The sequence below is a fragment of the Pecten maximus genome, chromosome 9 (genome assembly GCF_902652985.1).
Source record: "Pecten maximus chromosome 9, xPecMax1.1, whole genome shotgun sequence".
Lineage (NCBI taxonomy): Eukaryota > Metazoa > Mollusca > Bivalvia > Pectinida > Pectinidae > Pecten > Pecten maximus.
This window is the reverse complement of record NC_047023.1, coordinates 26,413,614-26,437,397: the sequence shown is the minus strand read 5'-3', so window position 1 is coordinate 26,437,397 and position 23,784 is coordinate 26,413,614. Positions and strand designations below refer to the sequence as shown.

Here is a 23,784-nt window from a genome sequence, read left to right as displayed (position 1 = left end):
AAGGTTCACGTTATTGTATCGTGGAGTCGTTTGAATGAGAACAATTATTCTATGCTATATGCAGTCAATTGTATACCGTGAGTGTTGGCGATGTTTGAATGAAATATTTCATAATGATTCAAGGGGAAATACAAGTGATCGATGTATTTCGAGAAAGTTCTTAGATACTTGCTTATTTCATTGATAAACAATATATCTAGCAGAGGTGCCTGGTGCTCTAATAAGGTCATGTTTGAATGGGATAATTTGTGAAGGTTCTAAGCAGTGAATTTATATTGCGCACATGTTCTCTATGGCAGGTTTATTGGAATAAGATTTTGTATATATATATATATGAAAAGGCACTAGTGTTGTTTTGTTGGTGGTTGGGCGCTTGAATGAGGAGTTCCGTGATATATTCCTGGAACGTTGTGTGTAGTGGGAATGTTTGGATGTATTAGCAGTATAATTGCCTGTACATTCGAGCTGACCATGTCTAGCGCTGCCATCCGTCCGCCATATTAGAGTAAATAATTAATGGTTCGGAGTCGGTGAGCCTATGACCCGGAGCGTGTGTGTGATGACTATTTGAGTCCGTCTTTAGATACTGATAGGCCATAAATAGAAACATAATCTTCCGGCTCGTGATTAAAATTTTCATTGGAGATAAACACGAAAACCATGCTAGATTTCTTCCATCACGTTTATTTTGATTATGACTAGTGGTAATTAGAAACAAACGTGTTGCCAGTATTGTGTACACCGTTTCCAACCTCGTATGGACGCCTTTCTGAAATTCCCAATGCCGGAACACTACTGTTAGAGTCCCAGTGCACTTTCCTCTGTAGATGTTTCCATGGAAACGGATATTGGCTTTTTGAAGATACATGCGATATACATCTATATATGGTCTGTTTACTACTCTGTGGTGGTACTACACAGTGCTGTACTAGTGAGAGCTGTGTGTGTGTGTGCTGAAGCCATATTTACAATCATTCAGTTTGATGTAAAACACAATCAACGCATTTATTATGTTGTAAATTATCTATAAATCTCTAGGCTTTCCCTGTGTCAGAATGGTATACGATTGTTCAATAATTTCCACCAGCAATCGGCTACAGCTATACACTGCGAGTACGAGCGTGGTTATTAGAGGGAAACATCAATTTTCTGTGATACTTTATTCTTGATGGCAATTAACTTTATTACGCGATTTCAATTATGAATAATGGGTTTTTTCTCCGACATGCTATAGGGTGTATAACGTGACAGATTCAAGCATTGAATGACAAAAAAGTGTAGTTAAGTGTAATTTGCGAAAAGTGGAGGTGGGTTTTTTTTTTGTCGAAAAAAATACTGAAAATTTATTCAATTTTGGAATTTGTTTGAAACTTACTATACGGACACATCTGGACAGGCGAGACATATAATTAATTATCTTTCTTGTTAATCCCATAAAGTGTTTCCACCTTTGTTAACTTTTTTTCAAACATCCTAATTTTCCGCTATCATTAATCTCAATAATGTTTTTCCCCACTTCATAGGAAATATTCCGAGTGGATCGAGTTTCACAAAAACAAATAAACGAGATTTCGTTAAAGATAAAAAGGACAAAACGTGTACTTATATCAGAGTGACTTCTTAAACTAATTGCTATTCCATTAATTGAATTTAATTAATAGAAAATACATTATTAGAAATTGATTTAGATAAAAATCCATTTTTGATCCTCAAGATTCAGCTGTGAGACTGGCAGATTTTGGAGACTGGAATTGATGATGTATATCATCACATCCTGGTTATGGATACAAAGTGAATGGTACCGATTAGATTATCACAATTGTGTAGCGAGATCTTTCAGCAATGACGCGGTAGGCTCTTTCTACCTTTTGTCTATCCTAAACGTAAACAAAAACAAATATTACATGAATACATAAGAGTAATAAAGCATTTATATTCATCCTTTTTTTTTTATGAGACGGCGGACATGATTCTGAAATTTAAGAAAAATAGGGAAAAGTTACGGGTAGAATAGAATAATTACCTCGAACGCTGTTTTTCACCAAGGTATATTTTGTTACCTGGTACACCAGGTATATTAAGTGTGATAACTCATTAGTCCCTAGTAAACCCGACATCAACGCTTCACAGCGATACATAATTTACATTTACGCTCTACAAATTCCCAGGCTTCTTTTATCGGTTATTACCAACAAAATATTATATGCTATGCATCAAATATTAAGACAAAATTTCCTTTGTATTGAACGATGGAATTTATTGTACTATTAACTATGTATAAGCTTCTGGTATTTACATTGAGTGTATTTATGACTTATATAATAAACCTACATATATTATTGGCATTTATTTTTTAACATATATATAACTCACTTCACTAAAACGAAACATACCTTGTTTTCACGAGTTAAAAGTGACTAATGTGGTTGATTCTGAATGAGGGGCCAGTAACAATAAGATATGTGTCATTATCTAGCCTCTTTCCCAGGATTAGGTCTGTACGCGGACAACATACTATGTCATTACCTAGCCTCTTTCCAGGATTAGGTCTGTACGCGGACAACATACTATGTCATTACCTAGCCTCCCACCCAGAATTAGGTCTGTACGCTGAAAATAGAATATGTCATTAGCTAGCCTCCCTCCCAGAATTAGGTCTGTACACTGTCAATATAGTATGTATGTCATTACCTAGCCTCCCTCCCTGAATTAGGTCTGTACGCTGACAACATAATATGTCATTACCTAGCCAAAATTGCTGGATTTCCTCGGTATTTTTATACTGATATATATCCTTTATTATGAAGTTCGATATTATAGGCAACATGTGTGATCTTGACAGACAGGTACAGGAACAGGTATAGCACATTTTTACACGACTTACTGGGATTCATATTCGGTTACGCTTGATACGCTTGACACCTGTTGGTGTTCATTATATAGATACTTTTTTCTATAAAGGCGAGTCAGTTTATCAAACGTTAATATATACCCCTAAAACAAACTAGAATAGGACTAAATATATCTAGACTGTAACACGTGCTTTAAGGTCCCCGTGGAAAAAAGCAAAACACAACCACAAGTTGCCGTAATATGTGGTACCTGTGGGCTAAAAGGAAAACAAACTGGCAGTGGCAAATATCACAATGTATCGGGTCTCGTGATGTTAGATAGAAAGTGCTCTTGAATTAACATCGATGATCATGTCGTATTCTTTCATGCATGTTGATTGATAAGGTGAAAAACACAGAAGCCGGTATGTAACATGTCTGTTGTATCTCCAATAATATCGCAAGAGTCCGTTCTTAATATGAGCCTGGTTTAGAGAGGACATTAAAATCATTAAAACAAAGTTAATCTGCTCTGCAAGTTCAAATTATGAATAAGAGGATAATTAACAGTACAATTAATCATAAGATGACTGTTGTATTGTTAGTATTTTGTTTTCTTGTTGTAATTTATAGTTCTCCATCATTTGTGATATCGATTTACAATTTATAAAACATATCTAAAAACTGGAATATTTATTTTTTACACTGGTCAGTGATATCCATGATTTTCTCACTCCAGGGTTGAGGCAAGCTACACGTGCTCTTAGCACGTCATCGGTAAATGTATGGTAGCGGCAGATAAATGTTGTAATATAAATTTTAACTATTTCTGAGTTATGCTTTGTACTTGGCTCTGTCAGAATGTACTTATATAACTGATTTTGTAGCTTAAGAGCTCTCTTGCCTTCTGCTATTATCTTGGTCCGCCATTTTGAAAAGACGCGTCTCTAACGGGTACACAGACATTATCTATATTAGTATATACACTAATATGATTCTGACATTAGTCTGAGGAAATCTCTTTATAATCCATTTACGGCAATATGTTCTCGTAGGAATCAAATAAACGTATCCGCTTTGAATACAAGTGACCATTTGAATGCTTGATCGATACGATTGCTGGATCGCTGTCGAGATGATGTCCCAAGAAGGCCACTAAATTCGCTACATCACTGATATAGCGTTCATTAATCCCGTGTAATTGTCGAGAAAAGTTGGGAGAGTTAAGTCCACTATCGATAACAATGCTTTTCGGGTGCTGTACACACCTTCGTCCACAGTTCTTGTGTCTATATCTCAGTGTTTATGGAACGTGAGGGCGTTAATCATTTGATGTTTGTTTATTTCTTGAGTGAATATGTGGTCCAACGACTGCGGATTCTGTCATTCAAGTAAGTATACTATATGGCATTGTTCACGTACAGGAATCTCTTATTTTACCGGTAGCATTAATGCATTCTCTGACAGCCGCTCTGGCATAAACATACAGAAATTGCACAAAACGTTTTAGACAATATCGTAGACTCTACAGCGTTAAGTGTTCATATGTCAAAGTTAATGCATATGGACGCGCAGCATGTGCGACCTGGTGGTAGGACTGTAAGAGTTGTGATGAACTGTCTTGGCATGTCGTGTCGAAGGGCACGAGCATTTACACGTACAGATAAAATAGTTTCGGCCGTTCTAGGGAATTTGGTCGTCTACGCAGGGACAAAAAAAAATATGATCTAAATACTGTTTATTTCAGAATAGCATGGCAAAGATTGCAAAAGTTTGTTTTCACTTTGCGTGGATTGGGAGATGAATAGATACACCTTAATGTGTACCAACCGATGTATTTAATGCGACATGCTATTTCAGAACGAATATTAAAGCTGTGGTCTGTTACAGACTTTTATTAGTAAACAGATGAACATAGTACAGCATGCTTTAAAACGAGCCTACTTATTTTGAGAGCCGCTATATACATGTATGTATATCATCAATGGTGATTTGCAGAATCATTAATTAAAAATTGATGAAAGTAGTTTTTTCATCGTATCATATTGCATAATTTTCATCAAAAGTTTAATTCGTTAAGATATTCCGAACAAGCATTTTCTTCATACCTGTTATCTAGTAGTACAAAACCGTTGCCAAGACTTCACGCCATCCTTGTCTGACCTGTTCGACCTTTCTTTTCCGTACATACTTCGGAAAGGTGATTTTGTCTGTCTATACACGATTAGAATACTGCTGTGGAGACATTCATGGTGATTAAATGTATTTGGATGTCTGGCGACTCGCGCGCACGTTAATAAAGTCCGATTCAAAATAAAATTGATTAGGTTCAGTTAATTAACTCGATGCACTACACATTAGAAAAAATATCAGGGTTAATCTCAAAAAAATAATTTTAACTCGGTTAACGTAATATTGTCAGTTTTGTGGTGACTGGCTACTGACACAGTAAATAAATCCAGTGCTTTATCATGTTATGTGACGGGCTCTCTCGATAGAACTATGACCTTTTTCATTGTGATTTGCGCTTAAGCAGTCAACCGAATCACGCTGTTTATGGCGATGACCCTGGCTCATTCACCGGAACCGTACACTTTTTCTGATAATGCTGATCACGTAAATGATATAGTTAATCTACGTGTATCAATGAATTGTTAGAGTTCCTCTTTAGTCCTTGTTATGGCATCATAATTTTAAAGGGGCCGCAGTGGCCGGGTGGTTATGTGTCCCGACACTTTATCACTAGCCCTCCACCCCTGGGTTGCGAGTTCGAAACCTACTTGGGGCAGTTGCCAGGTACTGACTGTAGGCCGGTGGATTTTCTCCGGGTACTCCGGCTTGCCTCCATCTTCAAAACATGGCACGTCCTTAAAATGACCCTGGCTGTTAATTTGACGTTAAACAAAAACAAACCAAACCAAACATCATAATTTCATATCGACATGAAAAATACATATAGAGCGTATATCGTATTCGTTTTCATTTTGCGCTATGCTGACAAAGTTTGTCACGTGTTTGGTGTAATGTTTACTTCTTATTCCAATGTAGACAATATACTTAATAAGGTCATGATGTTATCACGTGATTGACTTGACCTTAGCCAATAGTATCAAGTACGTTACATCAGATCAAGTATTATTGCTAATCTCTCCTAAATGTAAGATGTCGGACACCCATCCCCGATTCCATAAACCCCTACAATGAGTTGTCTTATACTAAATGATATTATTTGAATATTCCATTAACTTAACGGAATTCGTATTAACACGATAACCACATATCTCTAGTTATGACCTTTTAATACGAGGTGAATCTTCACATTTGTCCTTGATATATAGTAAGTGACAGTTTTCATACATTTTGTAGCAAATCAAACGGTATGTATAGCTCTATTTGAATAAACAGTTGGTTGAACATTACACGCCTTTATTTTCAGCATAATCAAAATGCCCATAGTCTGAACAAGATTATCAATAACACTCCATACAAATTGTAAGAACGGACCGAGGTTGGCTGCTTTGTACGTGCAGGCACCACTTAAAATTCGACAATTCGTTCATGTGAAAAGCATTCCAAAAGATGTATTGATTCCTGCAAAAAATAAGCATGAGATCATTTGTCATTTCATGTCACGAACAAAATGCCAACCAAGACAAGAAAAACATCCTAAAAAAGCTTTCTAACTCTTAACCTTTTCCGCCAAATTTCCCAGAACGTCTAGACTACGCATTCTGAATGTCTGCTAGTCATTTATGATTCAGTAATTGTCCGTTCACAACAATTTGTCGTCAAAGGTCCTGCAATGTCCTGATTCCATCGATAGAAATAAAAAGCCTATGACATTTCTGGGAACGTTTTGCGACGGACATAAAATAACATAATGTTATAAAGACTAATGGTAGCATCGGTTAAGCATTATCATTAAACATAATTGTTAGGTGGCTGTGTAATATAATATCAGTAGAAAAGCAAGCATACACATCAATGTATAGTATCATTTGCGTATGGAATATTTTCAAAAATAATGCCTTGGACGTAAATAAAGGAAGTCTTAATCGAAGTGATGACGTAAATATAGTATACCGCCTAATTATGATATTTCGTCAGGTTTTTTAATTTTTTTTATTGAATATGCCTTCTCAGATACGATAAAGACAGACATATAAATTCTCCAATTACATAACTACAAGGTATTTTCATATGATAACATTTGTCGATCAGAAAATAAATACTACTACCGGCATAACAATTATTACGCCATAAGTGTAATCATGTACGCATCGCCCTGTTCTACCCAAAATATTCCCTTGTTGGTAATTACTAGCTATTTAGCTAATTGAATGAGAATTTGCATAATACTATAGTTACACGAAGAACTGTTTATATTAATAGAATTATCAAATCTGAAAATGATATGCAAAAATTAAAAATAAAAAATTGATTAAAGAAATGGGTTTACGTATCTCCCCTGACCCCAGTTGCATCAAGTCTCTTATCTCAAGGCATTTTCCCATAGGAGAGCAGTACAGAATTTAAGGGAATTTCCTCTACTAAGATTCCCCCCCTTAAATCCAACGATGCTTTCCTATAGACAGCTTTCAGTTGAAATTCCCTGATGTTAACGAATATTGATGAAACTTGCCCCTGGTATAGTTTAACATTTGCCACGGCCTGTATTGATAACCCTTGTTGATTCCCACTCTTCTGCGCCAGCATCACTGGCGTATGATGCAGTTTTATATTAGTGATCCGGCGGATAATGCATCAGTCATTAAATTCATATTAAATGTGATAGCGACTTCTCTGTGTTTAGAACAATCCATTTAGACAAACATTACATTCTGTAAATACCCCATACTCCTCGTTAATTACACGAAATTTTGTCTATTAATAATTCAGAATCCTGCTAAAATTTAATAGTCCCAGAATTGGTTCAAGTGTGATTTGGCTCATGGACATTCAATTTTATCACTCGAGATCCAAAGCAGCAATATTCAGACATTATATTTAATTTCATCGTGTTTTTATACCCAAATTTTGCGTTTACAATGTCGCCATCAGTCAGTGCTAATCAAAAAATGTAGTCAATCATTGAGTATTTATATCCTTAACACGTGTTGGAAATAAATATTTCTTAAAACAGCAATTTTTATATCAAGAATGGTTTTGGTCGGGCAGATTACCCCAATACTTTTTCACGTCTGATTGGGCCATCGAGTTGAAAGACGAGTTCGTTACCACGGTACCATCTAACCACCCAAGTTGATGAATTCGTTAGACGTATGCATTAATCATTATTGCTACTAAATAATGTACGAGTGTGCAAAATAGACACAAACGGTTATCATAATGCTGTTCGCTCAGCTCCATCAACCAGTCATATTAGTATTTACTTTTGTTGATATTTAGCTTAGATACGAGTGAAATAATAGATGTCAGCGAAAAAATTACATAGGATTAAGGTGACAAGACAATAATTACTCCGTTAAATCTTCCATAAATTGTAATACATTCCTTATAAAATGAACGTAAACAGTCCCAGCTTTAACATTGAAACTGTTCTTAAGCGCATGGCCGCTATCGATTTAGCATCTGGTGTGTATCATATACCACGTTTGTCCCTGTACATTATACAGTCGCCACATGTGGAGTCCGGTGGGGACGCAGTATGATAACTGCGGTCTATCATGCAATTCCCTTGGTGGTACTGGCTATGATTTAAGGCTCTTTATACACGATAACCCCTTGTCTTTATTCAGCATTGACTGACTTGACCATTGCTCACTGTTATAGGTTCATACCACACTCGTTGGTTATTTCCGGTTGTAAACATATGTATTGAGCCATATTCCTAGTAGTTAAATAAACTATATATGTGAAGACAACTTCCAGACTGATTATTATTCTAATTGCTTTATTGTTTTGTTTTTATGCCGTTCTCTTGTGTAATGAAGTTTCGTAGTACGTCCATACAAGGTATCCGCGTTAACTCATCGTATTATTTGCAGTAGGCCTATTCCTACTGTCAACGAGTGCTGCAGCTTGTTTGTGTACAAACAAATAAGCAGTGTAGTTCATTTAGTATCACTGTATTAAACCTAGCAATATTAGCTGAAAATACATGAACGATATTATAATGTAATAACGGAATATTATGGCAAGGTCGGTAGTGGTGTGGTAGTAGTGTCGATAGCCACACATAGCTACGCGATGAAGCCAATACCATTTTATGCTACAAGTATATGTGACACTACAAATATCATATTAAGGGGAATCCTGGAAATGGGTTTATTATAAGGTCAATAGTGCATGTTTATGCTCACAAATAGAGCAAACACAATAAACTTTGCCATTAGGAACCAGTACATGTACAGTGATAGTGTTACACTTTCTGTGATGGCCACAATTGCATTATTTAATTAACACTACAGATTACAATCTAGACAAAGGGTTAAATATTCTTTCCTTCAAAAAATTGTGATATATAACGATCGCCATTTTTCCGTTCACAACATTAGCTGATGTCAGCAGAATCATACTAGATCAATAATTTAGATTGCATCTCTGCAGAAAGAGGCAGTGTACTGACCACATGATGTGATATGATACATACGTTAGTCTAAGTTAAAATATAAGTGGAAGTGAACTGTAACAGGCGTTATTCAGTCTTTATTTGTATTGACAGTGACCAAGGGTGAAATCAACTTCCACAACGCTGCCAAAGAGAATGATTTACCGGCTATAGAAAAGCTACTCACCGACAGGGTCGACATAAACTGCAAAAATAATGTAAGTTTTGTTTCGTTAGATTTTCGAGTTTTGCTTTTAATTTCAAATGTTTTATAACATTGCTCGTTATATCATCTGATGTTATGTATTGTTATTATCGAGGGTTTCCACACATATCAGTACCATCATTTTCCTTAAGATTAAATTATTGTAATGTTTCTTGTAATGGCGCCCGTTCTTGTACAATGTTAAAATTACTGTCCTTTTATACATAGATGAACTTTATATTCCGTTAAAACGACTTGATATTTTAAAATGTGTATCTATTGATTGTTATTTTGTATCAATATAGGGGCCGCGGTGGCCGAGTGGTTAAGGTGTCGCGACACTTTAACACTAGCCCCCCACCTCTGGGTTGCGAGTTCGAAACCTACGTGGGGCAGTTGCCAGGTACTGACCGTAGGACGGTGGTTTTTTCCGGGTACTCCGGCTTTCCTCCACCTCCAAAACCTGGCTGTTAATAGGACGTTAAACAAAAACAAACCAAACCAAACCAAAGTATCAATACATTTAAATCGTCACAAAATCTTCTAAAAAAGGTAAAATAAATATTTCGCATGTATTGCAGAATGAGCCACGACTTCAATCCGTTTACTCTTTTTAAAGTGTTAGAATTATTCGTCTTGACGAGTCTGTTAGATTTGTATTTGGATCTCGTTGTAACCTCAATTTCTATTTTTTTTTCAGCTCGATAGAACAGCACTTCATTGGGCTGCAGCCAATGGCAATACTGCTATCATAGAGAAATTGATTGAAGGAGGAGCGGATTTAGAGGCCAAGGACAAGGTGATGTCGCCTAGAGAGTCAGTTATTCATATTTTATGTCTGTTGGGACGTGTTGAGGCGACAACTTCAATACTACATCACAGCGAAAATCCATTTTGATGATCACGTGTCATTGTTAAATGGCTTATTTCCTTTTTAAATATCTAAAATAATATTTCCTTAATATTGTTTGGAATAGGACGCGTCATAAGCTTGCGAATCTGTTTTAATGTAAGAATACTTCGTAATATGCCTTTCACAGAAAGTGAGTATAGATATTGATTTTGTGAATTATCAACAAATCCTGAACTTTCTAAGGAATTTAACGCGCGCCTTTTCCGTCTTAATAATGAAATGAACAGAAAGCTGAATGGTTTCCTATTGAATATACAGACTGTAACATATATTTCACTCATATGACAGAAATCCATATCTTCATTTGTGTGTCGCAGTCGTGAAAAATATCGATATTCCCTCATACTCTCGAAATAGATGGCTTATTTAGTGGTTAACCTTTACTTACTTACTACGCCGAATATTGACTATATATTTCAGCCATCGATCATGTTCTGCAGACTGATGATGAAATTTTGTCCATTATTGGCCATATTGTGTCCATTATTGGCCATATTGTGTCCATAATTGGGCATATTGTGTTCATTATTGGTCATAGTGTGTCCATTATTGGTGATAATGTGTCCATTACTAGTCGTATTGTATTCATTATTGGCCATATTGTGTCCATTATTGGGCATATTGTGTCCATTATTGGTTATAGTGTGTCCATTATTGGTCATAGTGTGTCCATTATTGATCATATTGTGTCCATTATTGATCATATTGTGTCCATTATTGGTCATATTGTGTCCATTATTGGCAATATTGTGTCCATTATTGGCCATATTGTATTCATTATTGGTCATAGTGTATCCATTATTGGTCATATTGTGTCCATTATTGGTGATATTGTGTCCATTATTGGTCATAATGTATTCATTATTGGTCATATTGTGTCCATTATTGGTCATATTGTGTCCATTATTGGTGATATTGTGTCCATTATTGGTCATAATGTATTCATTATTGGTCATATTGTGTCCATTATTGGTCATATTGTGTCCATTATTGGTGATATTGTGTCCATTATTGGTCATATTGTGTCCATTATTGGTGATATTGTGTCCATTATTGGTCATAATGTGTCCATTATTGATCACGTTGTATCCAGTACTAGTCATAGTGTTTCCTCACCCGATCATGTTTTGTCCACTATGGACCATGTTGCATGTATATCCACTATCGATCATGTTTTGTCCACTATCGATCATGTTTGTCCACTATCGATCATGTTTGTCCACTATCGATCATGTTTGTCCACTATCGATCATGTTTTGTCCCCTATCGATCATGTTATATCCACTTTCGATCATGTTAGTCCACTATCGATCATGTTTGTCCACTGTCGATCATGTTATATCCACTATCGATCATGTTAGTCCACTATCGATCATGTTTGTCCACTGTAGATCATGTTTTATCCACTATCGATCATGGTTGTCCACTGTCGATCATGTGTGTCCACTGTCGGTCATGTTTTGTCCACTATCGATCATGTTAGTCCACTATCGATCATGTTTGTCCACTATCGATCATGTTTGTCCACTGTCGATCATGTTTGTCCACTGTAGATAATGTTTTATCCACTATCGATTCTGTTTGTCCACTGTCGATCATGTTTTGTCCACTATCGATCATGTTTGTTAACTGTCGATCATGTTGTGTCAACTAGTGATCATGTTTGTCCACTGTCGATCATGTTATATCCACTATCGATCATGTTTGTCCACTGTCGATCATGTTTTGTCCACTATCGATCATGTTTTGTCCACTGTCGGTCATGTTATGTCCACTATTGAACGTGTTGTGTTCACATCTGGTCATGAATCAACTGCAATTTTGTGTTGACTACCGATCAATACCTGTCGATCCCTGGTTTAAGTTGGTTACCTTCTTATATCATTGTATGAAAACAACTGCTAGTTAATCATTGATTGTTAACACATTGTCGACTACGGATACTAAAATATTGCCTTTTTTCCTTTGTTGACTTCTGATTAGTTTTCCAAAGAAATGTTCGCATTTGTCGACTTCTGTTCATGGTCTGCCGACTGTTGATGGGACAGTGTTTACTACTGATATGATAGGCCGACTGTTAATGGTAAAAGTGTTTACTACTGATATGATATGCCGAGTGTTGATGATACAGTGTTGACGATACCATATCGACTGTTCATGATACAATGTTGACCATTGATGTCACAGTGTAGATGATACAGTGTTGACAGTTGATGATACAATGTCGACAGTTGATGATACAGTGTTGACAGTTGATGATACAATGTCGACAGTTGATGATACAGTGTCGACAGTTGATGATACATTGTCGACAGTTGGTGATACAGTGTTGACAGTTGGTGATACAGTGTCGACAGTTGACGATACAATGTCGACAGTAGATGATACAGTGTTGACAGTTGACGATACAATGTCGACAGTAGATGATGCAGTGTTGACAGTTGACGATACAATGTCGACAGTAGATGATACAGTGTTGACAGTTGACGATACAGTGTTGACAGTTGGTGACACAGTGTCGACAGTTGACGATACAGTGTCGACAGTTGATGCTACAGTGTTGACAGTTGACGATACAATGTCGACAGTAGATGATACAGTGTTGACAGTTGACGATACAGTGTTGACATTTGGTGATACAGTGTCGACAGTTGATGATGACGATACAGTGTTGACAGTTGGTGACACAGTGCCGACAGTTGACGATACAATGTCGACAGTAGATGATACAGTGTTGACAGTTGACGATACAATGTCGACAGCTGATGATACAGTGTTGACAGTTGACGATACAATGTCGACAGTAGATGATACAGTGTTGACAGTATATGATACAGTGTTGATGATACTGTGTTGACTATTGGTGATGCAGTGTTGATGATACTGTGTCGACTACCGATCATGTCCTGTCACGTATTGATTATGTCTGTTTTGACCTTTATACAATCAGCTACTGATCCTGCTTTTATCGATGTTAATATTTTTGTTTTGTTTCAGTATGGTATGCGGCCAGTACTATGGTCAGCCTGGTTTGGCCACTTGGATGCCCTCAAACTCCTCATTAACTCTGGTGCTACTGCTAAATGTTCTAACAAGGTGCGTTGAGTTGATTCAAATATTTTTTTCATACCTTTGATATCCTACGACTTTGAAGGCACGTAGTGTTTCGTGATATTCAAAAATGTAGTTTTAATTGAAAAGCTGAGGCTTTTGATTGCCCTACGCATCTTTATTTAATGTTAATAGTATGATGGTGTTTTTATATCTCCATATATATTAATTAAAATTATTATTGCGACTGTTTTTCAGCAAGGGATGTGTATACTCCACTGTGCTTCTCAGAACAATAACGTCAACGTCATAAATTTTGTGCTGGAATCTCTCGAGAACGTTAACGTCAATGAAATGGAAAAGGTAGTACGTATACAATCAATATTACGAGGTAGTATTACTCCATCAATATCACAGGTAGTAAAGTAACAATGCCATTAGTGATTTAAATGCAAATTTATACAAATGGAATTGCAGTTCTATAGTTTCAGTACCTAATACTTTTTCTGTAACGTATAATCGATTGTTTCATATTTATCATGTATACAAGATGTTATCGAGCATGCTTGTTTTAAATTGAAGAACACATTTTATGTTAGATATATGTAAAAGCAATTATTCTATTTACAGTTATATGTACTTGGTTTACCTAAATATCAATACTCTTAAATATAATTAATGAGTCGCTTATCCTTTCGGAAGACATGGTCTTACCGTCCTTGAATTTCTTGAAAGATTTTCATATAAATCTATTTTTCTTTATACTTTTAACCTCGTTTGATCGATATAACTGAGAGCTACAAGTCGGCTATTCTCTGTTTCTATTGAATTGGTTGTGCTTTGTGTGCTTTTACTCCTTTAGCTACATGTATATGCACTCATAGTGGCATTGTGTAACGTTACACAACAACAGATATTGTATTATACAGTAAAACAATTTATAGCTTTTTACATCAAATATTCATCTATTCAGTTTGAAATAATTACATTATATCAGTTCTCTTTATGACGTTAATTAAATTTCGGTAGAGACAGTTATTCTTTAAGCACTAATATTTCCATGGTGAAACTAAGTTATGGAGATTCAGTCTAGATAGATTACGTTTTGTATTTTGATGACGTTTCTTTTGTAGTTTGACTGATATTTTGTTTCAAAGAGTTTCATCAGAGTCGACAAAAAGCGATAGCCGTTTTAATGCCTAATGGCATAGTCTATAACACAAAGTACTTCTGCGTTATCTGATTAAAAGAGTTAGTCAAAGAGAATCCATAGTTAAATTTGTCCTGTAAACCACTTCTACAATTTCAATGCTTCCTATGTTTGATATGTATAGGGAGAGCGAACAGCACTACATTTAGCCGCGGAGGCAGGTCATTTAGAGACGGTGATGCGGCTTATAGACATGCAGACTGATGTCAACAAACGTGATAAGGTGAACTTCCATGCACATACTATTTCAAGTTCGTAGTAATATATCTGCAACTGCTTTTTGTCTTGCGTTGTATTTTAATCCTAAACATTACCTAACTGGAAATACATTAAAAAGTCTTTATGCCTGATTTTCTGACTTCCCTGATATTTCCCTGATATTGGTCAAAAGCATCACTGACTAGTCCTTGATGTAATAATTTAATGTTTTATATCCATTGACTTTATCTGTTACGTGATTTATGTTTAAAGATGATGTTCACTAGTGTTACTTTTGAACCAACCATTCTTTTGATGAGGTCATGGGAAATATTTCAACACTCGAGATAGAATAATGGAGAGAAAATTCCAAAAATGTTTTTTTTCTTCGGTCTGTCACCATTCGGTATAACATAACCTTATACATATCTCATCCCCTGGGAAAGATTTAAGCCCATTCAAGTGTAAATCGATTTGATAAACTGAATTTGACATGTTTTGCTCTTTGTATCCATGGATATCTAAACGTTGCATGAAGGAACCAATCGATGTGAACCGTTAAGGTGAATTTGATTGATATCTGACTAATTTGGTGTGTCGTTGTCCTTCCGATTCCTAACCTATGTCGGTGGTACATTGGCAGGTTGGGGAGACAGCCCTTCATCTAGCGGCCCGTAACGGTCATGTAGAGGTTATTAAACGTCTACTTATGGTGGGTGTGGAGATCAACGACAGGGACGTGGTAAGTGTGACTAGTCCTCACCGCGTACTGTAAACTACTGACATCTGTAGAATTTACTACGACACTTGGTATGTACCATTTATTACAAAACATGATACATGATTTCTGGCAATTATACCATATAACACTATGTCAATTCACCAGAAGCAACGTTGTGTACTCTGCAATGATACCCATTCTCATTAAACATATGAGGTGTGCCGGACATTACCTAATCATCTAGGCAGATATGCCATTTATCGCCAAACTCTTTATCATGTTTAATGGATACTTAACATGTCTTGACTGCAGTCCTCTTTGATGCTTTGCTATTGAAAACTACACTCTAATGAAAAACCCAGAAAAATAAACTGTAAACTAAACATTGCTGCACTTCGATAAGATAATTATAACAGACGTTGTACTTCTGCTCTAATAAAACAATTTTATTTGGTTATGGTATTGTATGTCACACAAATTCTGAATTGGATAATACATATACTTGACCACAATTACAATATTAATTTTCTCTTAAAGGACGGGCGAACAGCGTTACACATATCGGCGGAGAGAGGTCATTCAGAAGTGGTGGAAGTGCTTGTGGAGTATAACGTGGGCTGTAACGCTGAGACAATCGTAAGTGGTATTTACGTGGTATTGTTTTAAATCTAACTGTAAACATACACACTGACCTAAAAATAGAAAATATGTTGTCAAGTCGTCAATCCAGTTGCCATGGCTATAAATAGGAGCGGGAATAATTTCAATATTTTCATTATGTTAACATTTTGATGATCACAAAAAAGTTCAGTGTTTAGTCGATCATCGAGCTAAAAATGGAAGAAAATGGTAGATGTCTCTTGATTCAGAGTTTGACCTGTCTGCTATCATGTATAAACAAATAATTTCAATGTAATAATTTCTTATCCTTCTGTTCAACTTTGATATATTAGCCGTGATTTAAATCATTAAATGAATTCCAGCGTAATGGTTTTGTGTTCCGTTGGAAAATGTTTTACTTCGTATTAATACCAGTGTTCGTTCCTGTCCACGAATAACACGTGCAATAACATTGAAATATGTATATACTCTTATATTTCTAGAAAGAGTTTACTCCCCTTCACTTGGCTGCAACACATGGTCATTACGACGTGGCCAAAACACTCATAGAGCACGGTGCTAATGTCAACGCTCAGAACTTTGTAAGTTTGAGGATCGTATGATTTATTAGGTCAATAATGATGATGTTGAACAATGCAAAACAGTCAAAAGTATATATAATCATGCACACAGGCTATCACTGATATATGTATATTTAAAAAGGTCGACAATTAAGATGAAATAAAATATTGTTTGTAATGATATTTTTGGAGTCTTCTAGTAACACTACTTTACCCTGGTACAGTATCTATTTCCTTGTTAATTGAGGTATAACATGTTTTGTGTGTAACAGCAAGGAAATACAGCTTTACATCTTGCCGCCACAGGGAATTATAAAGAAGTCGCACAACTGATCGTCGAGTCAAACGCACAAATAGATCTAGCGAACCTTGTAAGTTTTTTTCCGGTTTGACCTTGTTTTCGGATTTTACCGTCACACAGTACTCTCCTTACATGTATTCTCTTTTAACAAAGCTCTCATTGATAATGATACATCAAGGTCATCAAGCATCATGATTTTGAAAGAACATTACGTCACAAATGTCTCCAAAGATACCTGGTACTTTTCAAAATCTATATTTAGGTCATTGATAGTTGATATGTAGAGCGTCCTGCAGGTTGAACAACCGGTTTCCTTTGATACTGATATCTAGTTATCTACGTGTCGATCTGTGTTTACTGCTACTATGATAAAAAAAACGTTATGTCGGTACAAGCGCCGGCTAGGGCTATGTAACGACCTCTCTTTGACACATAATATGTATCAACTGTCCTTGGCTGCTATTTAACGTTACGCTCCCATCGGCTGTTGGTGTTTTTTATTCAGTAATAGTGTTTTATTGTTAGACATGTAGCGTTTCATTTCTGCACTATTTAATGAAATCGTCTTGCATTGGTTAATTACCCACATTGTTTACATAATTAAAACACAGATATATCGTTTACCAGCCGTACAATAAAAAATATGTGTGTTTCATTTCTTTGTTTTAAATATAAGCTGTAAATTCATAAATTGCTATAGATTCATGTACATGTAGTAATCGATGTATTAATATGTATGTGTGCGAGTTATTCTGCAGAGGTCGCAGACAGCTCTTCATGTAGCAGTAGAGAATGGGTTCCAGGACACGGTTGAGGTCCTGTTGGCGGGAGGAGCCAGTTTGCTCACGAAGGAAAAGGTACGTCATATTGGCCTCGAGCATGTGTCTGTAATACATATTAGCCATCGAATTGGTTATCTTGGTGATAATTGCATAGCCCATTTAATGCACGATGCCTCTATTTCTCTATCAAACAACTTATAGTACCATATATTGCATAAGTTTATGATATAATGTCGTGATATAGTAAATGATAATAGTAAAGTTTCGTCAAAAGGAATAGAGCTAGGAGAAATAATTCGTTCCTTTTTTCGTTTGTCTCTTCTTCCGGAACAGATTTTCGTAATGTAGGTATATGTGACTATTTATATCAAGCCTTTCGTTTAAGGAAATGAATGATATCATTTGTATATTAACAATATGTGATGACGTTAATTGTATGTTTTTGGGGTTTATTTCTAGTTAGGGAAAACACCTTTGCAGCTAGCATCCCGAGGAAGTTTTGTTGCCATTGTCGACATGGTTATCAAAGCAGAACGTTACTACGCTGTAGCAAGGGTGAGGATACTTATAGTTCATTTATGACATTTAGTGAGTTGAAAATCAAGTAATCTAGCAGATATATTGGGTTGCGCCATCCGTTGTTGTCATTTTGTATTTCCTGTTGTGTTGATGCCTCTGCTACCATTGTAGTCAGTTTTAGGTTTCGATGTGTTAACGCCGCTTACTAATTATAGTGACATTAAGAAACACTGTTTCAAAAAAAATATATCATACAAATTTCAGATTTCGATGGTTAAACAATCACTGAATACAGTAAAATACATATGTATTTATAATCAATTGGATTATACTTTCGATAAAACTAAAATACTTCGTAGTTTTTTTTGTTTTTTTTTTTGTTACGGCCTTTATAGCATTATAGGTATATGTCGATAATAGCTGATCTGATATAATACCCTGCTCAGGATTACCACGAAAAAGAACTGGACTACGTTGATCCACATCGGTACCTCAGACAACCCATCCACCCATCATCCATCCAAATGAAAGATATTCTCTGGCGATTAGCCACAAAGCAACTTAAACCTGGGGACTGGAAAAAGCTGGCCATACAGTGGAAGTTTACAGCAGAACATGTTCGGGCTATTGAGCACCAATATACAGGTATACCTTTATATAGTTTTACCACAAGGGCCGCTACCGGAACATATGAGTTAGACAGGTTAAATATACACACACGTGTCAGTATAATGTACATATAAAAGATAAAACCAATTCTCCAAATATTTTTCTATTACTGAATATATTTATAAATTATAGCAGAATTCATCTAGTTTTATTATACATGGCTGATCAATTGTAATACCCCCAGCTGAAATAAAGACTTTATGTGAGCTATGTTCATTGTAATGTCATTGGCGAAAAAGAGTTATTTCCCTTTAACGTTTACTATACTATATAAGTTATCGGTCATATGGTGGTAATGTAAATAATCATTGCTAATGGGCATATGGGCATATAACATGTAATTAGTCACTTACAAATATCGACTGTGTTATTGATGTACAAATAATTTCATACAAGTACAATGTATCTTTGGTTAGATTTTTGAGAATAAGTAGACTATGTCCGGAAAAAGAAAATAATTTTTTGTTTCATCATGTAACAGTCACAAGGAAGTGTTTTCTTTAAATATCTTTCCAGTGTAATAGACGGAATGTGTAACTCATCAAAATAGGTAATTATCATGGTTTTGTTCTTAATATTTTGTTCCCAGGAACAAGCAGTTATAAAGAGCACGGCTTCCGGTTGATGATGATATGGTTACACGGAGTCCGAAAAGATGAAAATATCATGAAACTACTTTTTGAGTCATTAGTGGCAATAGACAGACGGGTGCTGGCAGGTAAAGGAAGTTTTCAAATAACTCTATATAGTGCCATGGTATATACTGCAGAATATATATGCATACTTTTTTGACGTGTTGGTATATTATAAGCACACAAAAAACTGGTTTAAAGTGTGACAATGACAAATTCTCTAGAAAATAATTTACTTCCGTGAAGTTCAAGAGATTCTAGGGATAGACGTATATTCCAATATATTCAAAAATACGTAAAACATAGATTTGCCCAGGCACCATTAACTTATATTCTAGGAATTATCCCTATAAAATGATAAAAAAGTGATAACATATCCTCTCATTGAACAAAATTTCTGGAGTTGCATACTATCGTAAATGTGTTGCATTTTTAAGATTTCTGTTGTAAATTACCGTATTGATTATCGATAGACTATGTAAGTGAAAAGTTTAAAGAAGTTATCAGATGAAAATTGCACTTTATTCCTTTAATGAATCAGATTTACTTGATTTTTCGGTATAGTGTCTATGAAGTTTTGGAGCGCAGTGCAAAAAACCCGTATATTTCACGCCTACTATATAATATTTCACATTTAATGGTTCAGTGTATAATGAACATTGGTACTTCATGTAATACGCATCAAAATTAATAAGTAAAAGTTCTAGAACGGAAAAGATTAAAAACTTCCTAGGTTCTGAACACTTTTGCAAGCGATATATGTTTTAAATGGTGTGATACTATTCCGTAGAAAAAGACAATCATTTTACTAAATTTATTTCCTTCATAATGCTAGTTACGCAATTTTGAATAACACCATTCGTCCTGTTATGAACTATTTTCATATTTCAAACAATTCAATTTTACACTTTTGAAATTACAAATTTTATGGCTAAACATGTTAAAATAGGAATAATAACAAAATGTATATAAAATACTAAATCAAATAGGGTGTAGGCCTGTCTTCCTCAGCATTAATGACTGTTCAATAAATAGGGTTATAAAAGATATAATTGCGCTCCTCAGCTACTATCATATGCGCGGCACTGCTAAGACTTGTCAATATGAAATATCAATTTATATTTCTTTGTTTATTTCAATATGAAATATAAATGTATATTTCTTTGTTTATTTCAGAACAAATCAGACGACGGGCTGATTATGGTCACGACAAATTTTGTATGGGAAATGTTTGTAATATTGCATGACGTTTTGCAGACATAAAAAGACAATTGAATTGCAGACAATCTTTGTCAATGTTTTCAATGGTGCATCTCGTGACATACAGCAACACACCGGTTCACAAAAGTTGATAATTAATAATTATATTTTGTTAGTATAACAGACGAATTTTTTATATTTACAAATAAAGCCGAACAGATAGTGATTGTATTGAACTTGTCTCCTTTCCTTCATGCTTTACGATTCTGCTGAGTGTCGGATTAGACGAATTTGCTTGTGCAGGGAGACATTATGTCTAACTATATCTAAAATACTTTTTAATATCATCACTATCCTTTATGCATGTATTTCGTTGACATAATTTTCGGTATAATTATATTGGTAATTGTCTTTGCTACCATATCTACGGTGCCTTATATTAAGTTGTGGGCGATGCATGCGTCGGGATGGAAGTCAAGTGAAGCGCCAATGTGTCTTCAATAGACTTCTACGACTTCCTCATACATATCTGTATTACAGATAATTACAATATTTATCAAATATTGTTTAAGCCGTCATCGTGTCTTTTTAGTAAATTCCAAGTATGTTCCCTGTCATCTCTACAAAAGGCATATAGGTCAAATAATTCCTAGTAAACGCTGTCATGGATTTCTGTTTACAATGTTTTATTTCAAAATCCATTTTTGTTTTTTGTAAGTTTTTTATATACACCTGTAATAGGCGAATGCATATCCGTATTTCTATTTAGAGGGACCATTTGTTTGTCAGATAGGTTCATGCATATCATTGGTGTTATTATTGTCTATTTGTCGACATAGCTTGTTTTTTTTCCTTATCAGCGAATTAACAAATAAATCGTCTTTCTATGTTCCTGGAAGCATTAGGCTAATATCTTGTCAAAAACCTGCAATACAACAATGATACATCACCTTTTTTAGCATTAATCTTTGTTTTGAGATTGAATTTTCGCATCTTTTGATTGATTGATTGATTGATTGATTGATTGACGTTTTTATCCTCGCAAGATATATGACGATATTACGGTGGAGAATCACGTGGTCTGAAGAAACGAACTCAAAATGGAGGCCACCTTATGTGTCCTGGAATAGTCCGTAGTTTTCCGTAACATTCTGACCAAAGGTTGGATTCGAACTCGTCAGTTTAATTGCTCCGACGCGAGATTTTGGTCAGAATGTTCCGGAAAACTATGGACTGATCCAGCCCAAACGAGGTATGGTTATGTCTAGATCATACTATAACATATGCTTAGGAAAAACCTATGTAATGAGTATTTTCAGCCTTTTAAATTTTTTATCTTCAGATCACGTGATTTCCACCTTGGATATCGCATATGAAGAAATGCCTAGATATTTAGGGGGGGGGGGGGGGGGGGGGGGGGCATCAACAGAAAAAAAGGATAAAATTATAGAGAGATCCCGAAATTTGCAGTCCATCAATTTTCATATTTTCAGTGTTTCTTGAAAAGTAACACAGAAGATAACCCCTGATTATGTACCATTAAGTTTTCGAGGGAGGGAGAAAAAAATCCAAATTTTACAGATATATTAGATAAATCTCATTAAGTCTTACTAGTTTATATCTGCATGCAGTTTCTTCCAAAAATAGGTTATTTTTCCTGAAACTATTTCTATAACGAAAATGTTTGTGTATTAGCTTAATAGCCTGTAACTTTTTATATTACGATTTATACATAACGCGCGTTTCCTTTTTGTGTTCAATTAAAAACACGAACGCATCATTATCATATGAACATAGCTATAAGATACTGTGAGCTAATGCAGTTGTGATTTTTAGTTGTGTAGATAAATATTTTAATAGTTTAGTTTCGAAATAGAAAGTCATGTTCATTGTATGTTTCAAACATATTTTATCGCATTTTTAATAGCAATGGGATTGGCTGCAATGTGTAGAACATATTCAAGACCATTGACTGTTTTAGTGATTGTGGATGAATCTGAATGTGTGTTGGTGCGTGAGTTAATGGTCGTATGTATGAAACCTTAGCCAAGAAAAGATGGACCTTTTACATTGTCATTTAATCATAGTTTTTAATCATGTTACATAGTCTATATGTCATTTCCAGCTAGTACCAGATTATATAAGTCTCGTTATTGTTTTATATACGATTATTTCAATTATTAATGTAGACTTTTTTATCTTTGTACATGTTACAATTTCTTGTATATATCCATTATAAGTTTTATTTGTTCATTGGATCGTGCAATCTATTATGTTTGATACGAAATCAAATTAAATCGAAAATAAAAATGATAAAACAATTTAATTTATTTCTTCTTTTTTTTTGAAGCAGCACACTTTTTTGTGTAAATACAACCCAACAGATGCTATCGATATAACGACATGTTATCAACATCTGTGAAAACAAACATGTATTGTACGCTCGCATGTTACTTTGCCTGATAATATGATCGGAGATCGGCAGACTCACTATACGATGATATATCCAGTTCGTGTTAAATACTCATACTGTATCTGTACCGAAATATATTCTGGTAAAAAGACATCACTTTGTCTTTGGCATCGCAGCGAATCCGGCCCCAACACAATGACGTCCGCCGTAAACATAGATGGCATTTCCGGTTGTGTAGGACGCCATGTCTGACGCGAGAAAAGCAATCGTAATTGCCACCTCCTCTGGTGTTGCAAGTCTTCCTAAAGGATGCTTCGGGTGTTCTGCCGTCATCAGCATCTGTAATTTCTTGTATTATACACATACCATTATTGATACACATACCAT

At 35.3% G+C, this 23,784-nt stretch overlaps 1 protein-coding gene across 5 annotated transcripts in view; it reads left to right on the top strand.

The window, feature by feature from the left end:
• Positions 1 to 22,398, top strand: part of LOC117334459 (ankyrin repeat and death domain-containing protein 1A-like) — a 61,969-nt gene extending 39,571 nt beyond the window's left edge. For 3 of the 5 annotated variants that reach the window (XM_033894100.1, XM_033894095.1, XM_033894097.1), the window contains 14 exons: positions 9,517 to 9,620; positions 10,308 to 10,406; positions 13,518 to 13,616; positions 13,830 to 13,937; positions 14,906 to 15,004; positions 15,623 to 15,721; positions 16,238 to 16,336; positions 16,804 to 16,902; positions 17,154 to 17,252; positions 17,941 to 18,039; positions 18,424 to 18,519; positions 18,930 to 19,128; positions 19,742 to 19,870; positions 20,961 to 22,398. In XM_033894100.1, coding sequence (XP_033749991.1) covers positions 9,517 to 9,620; positions 10,308 to 10,406; positions 13,518 to 13,616; positions 13,830 to 13,937; positions 14,906 to 15,004; positions 15,623 to 15,721; positions 16,238 to 16,336; positions 16,804 to 16,902; positions 17,154 to 17,252; positions 17,941 to 18,039; positions 18,424 to 18,519; positions 18,930 to 19,128; positions 19,742 to 19,870; positions 20,961 to 21,031 — 1,499 coding nt within the window. In that variant the 3' untranslated portion in view covers positions 21,032 to 22,398. Of the gene's footprint in view, positions 1 to 4,080; positions 4,223 to 9,516; positions 9,621 to 10,307; positions 10,407 to 13,517; positions 13,617 to 13,829; positions 13,938 to 14,905; positions 15,005 to 15,622; positions 15,722 to 16,237; positions 16,337 to 16,803; positions 16,903 to 17,153; positions 17,253 to 17,940; positions 18,040 to 18,423; positions 18,520 to 18,929; positions 19,129 to 19,741; positions 19,871 to 20,960 lie in introns of those variants that run through there. The other 2 variants (XM_033894098.1, XM_033894096.1) reach the window with 2 other exon arrangements.
• Positions 22,399 to 23,784: the final 1,386 nt, after the last annotated feature.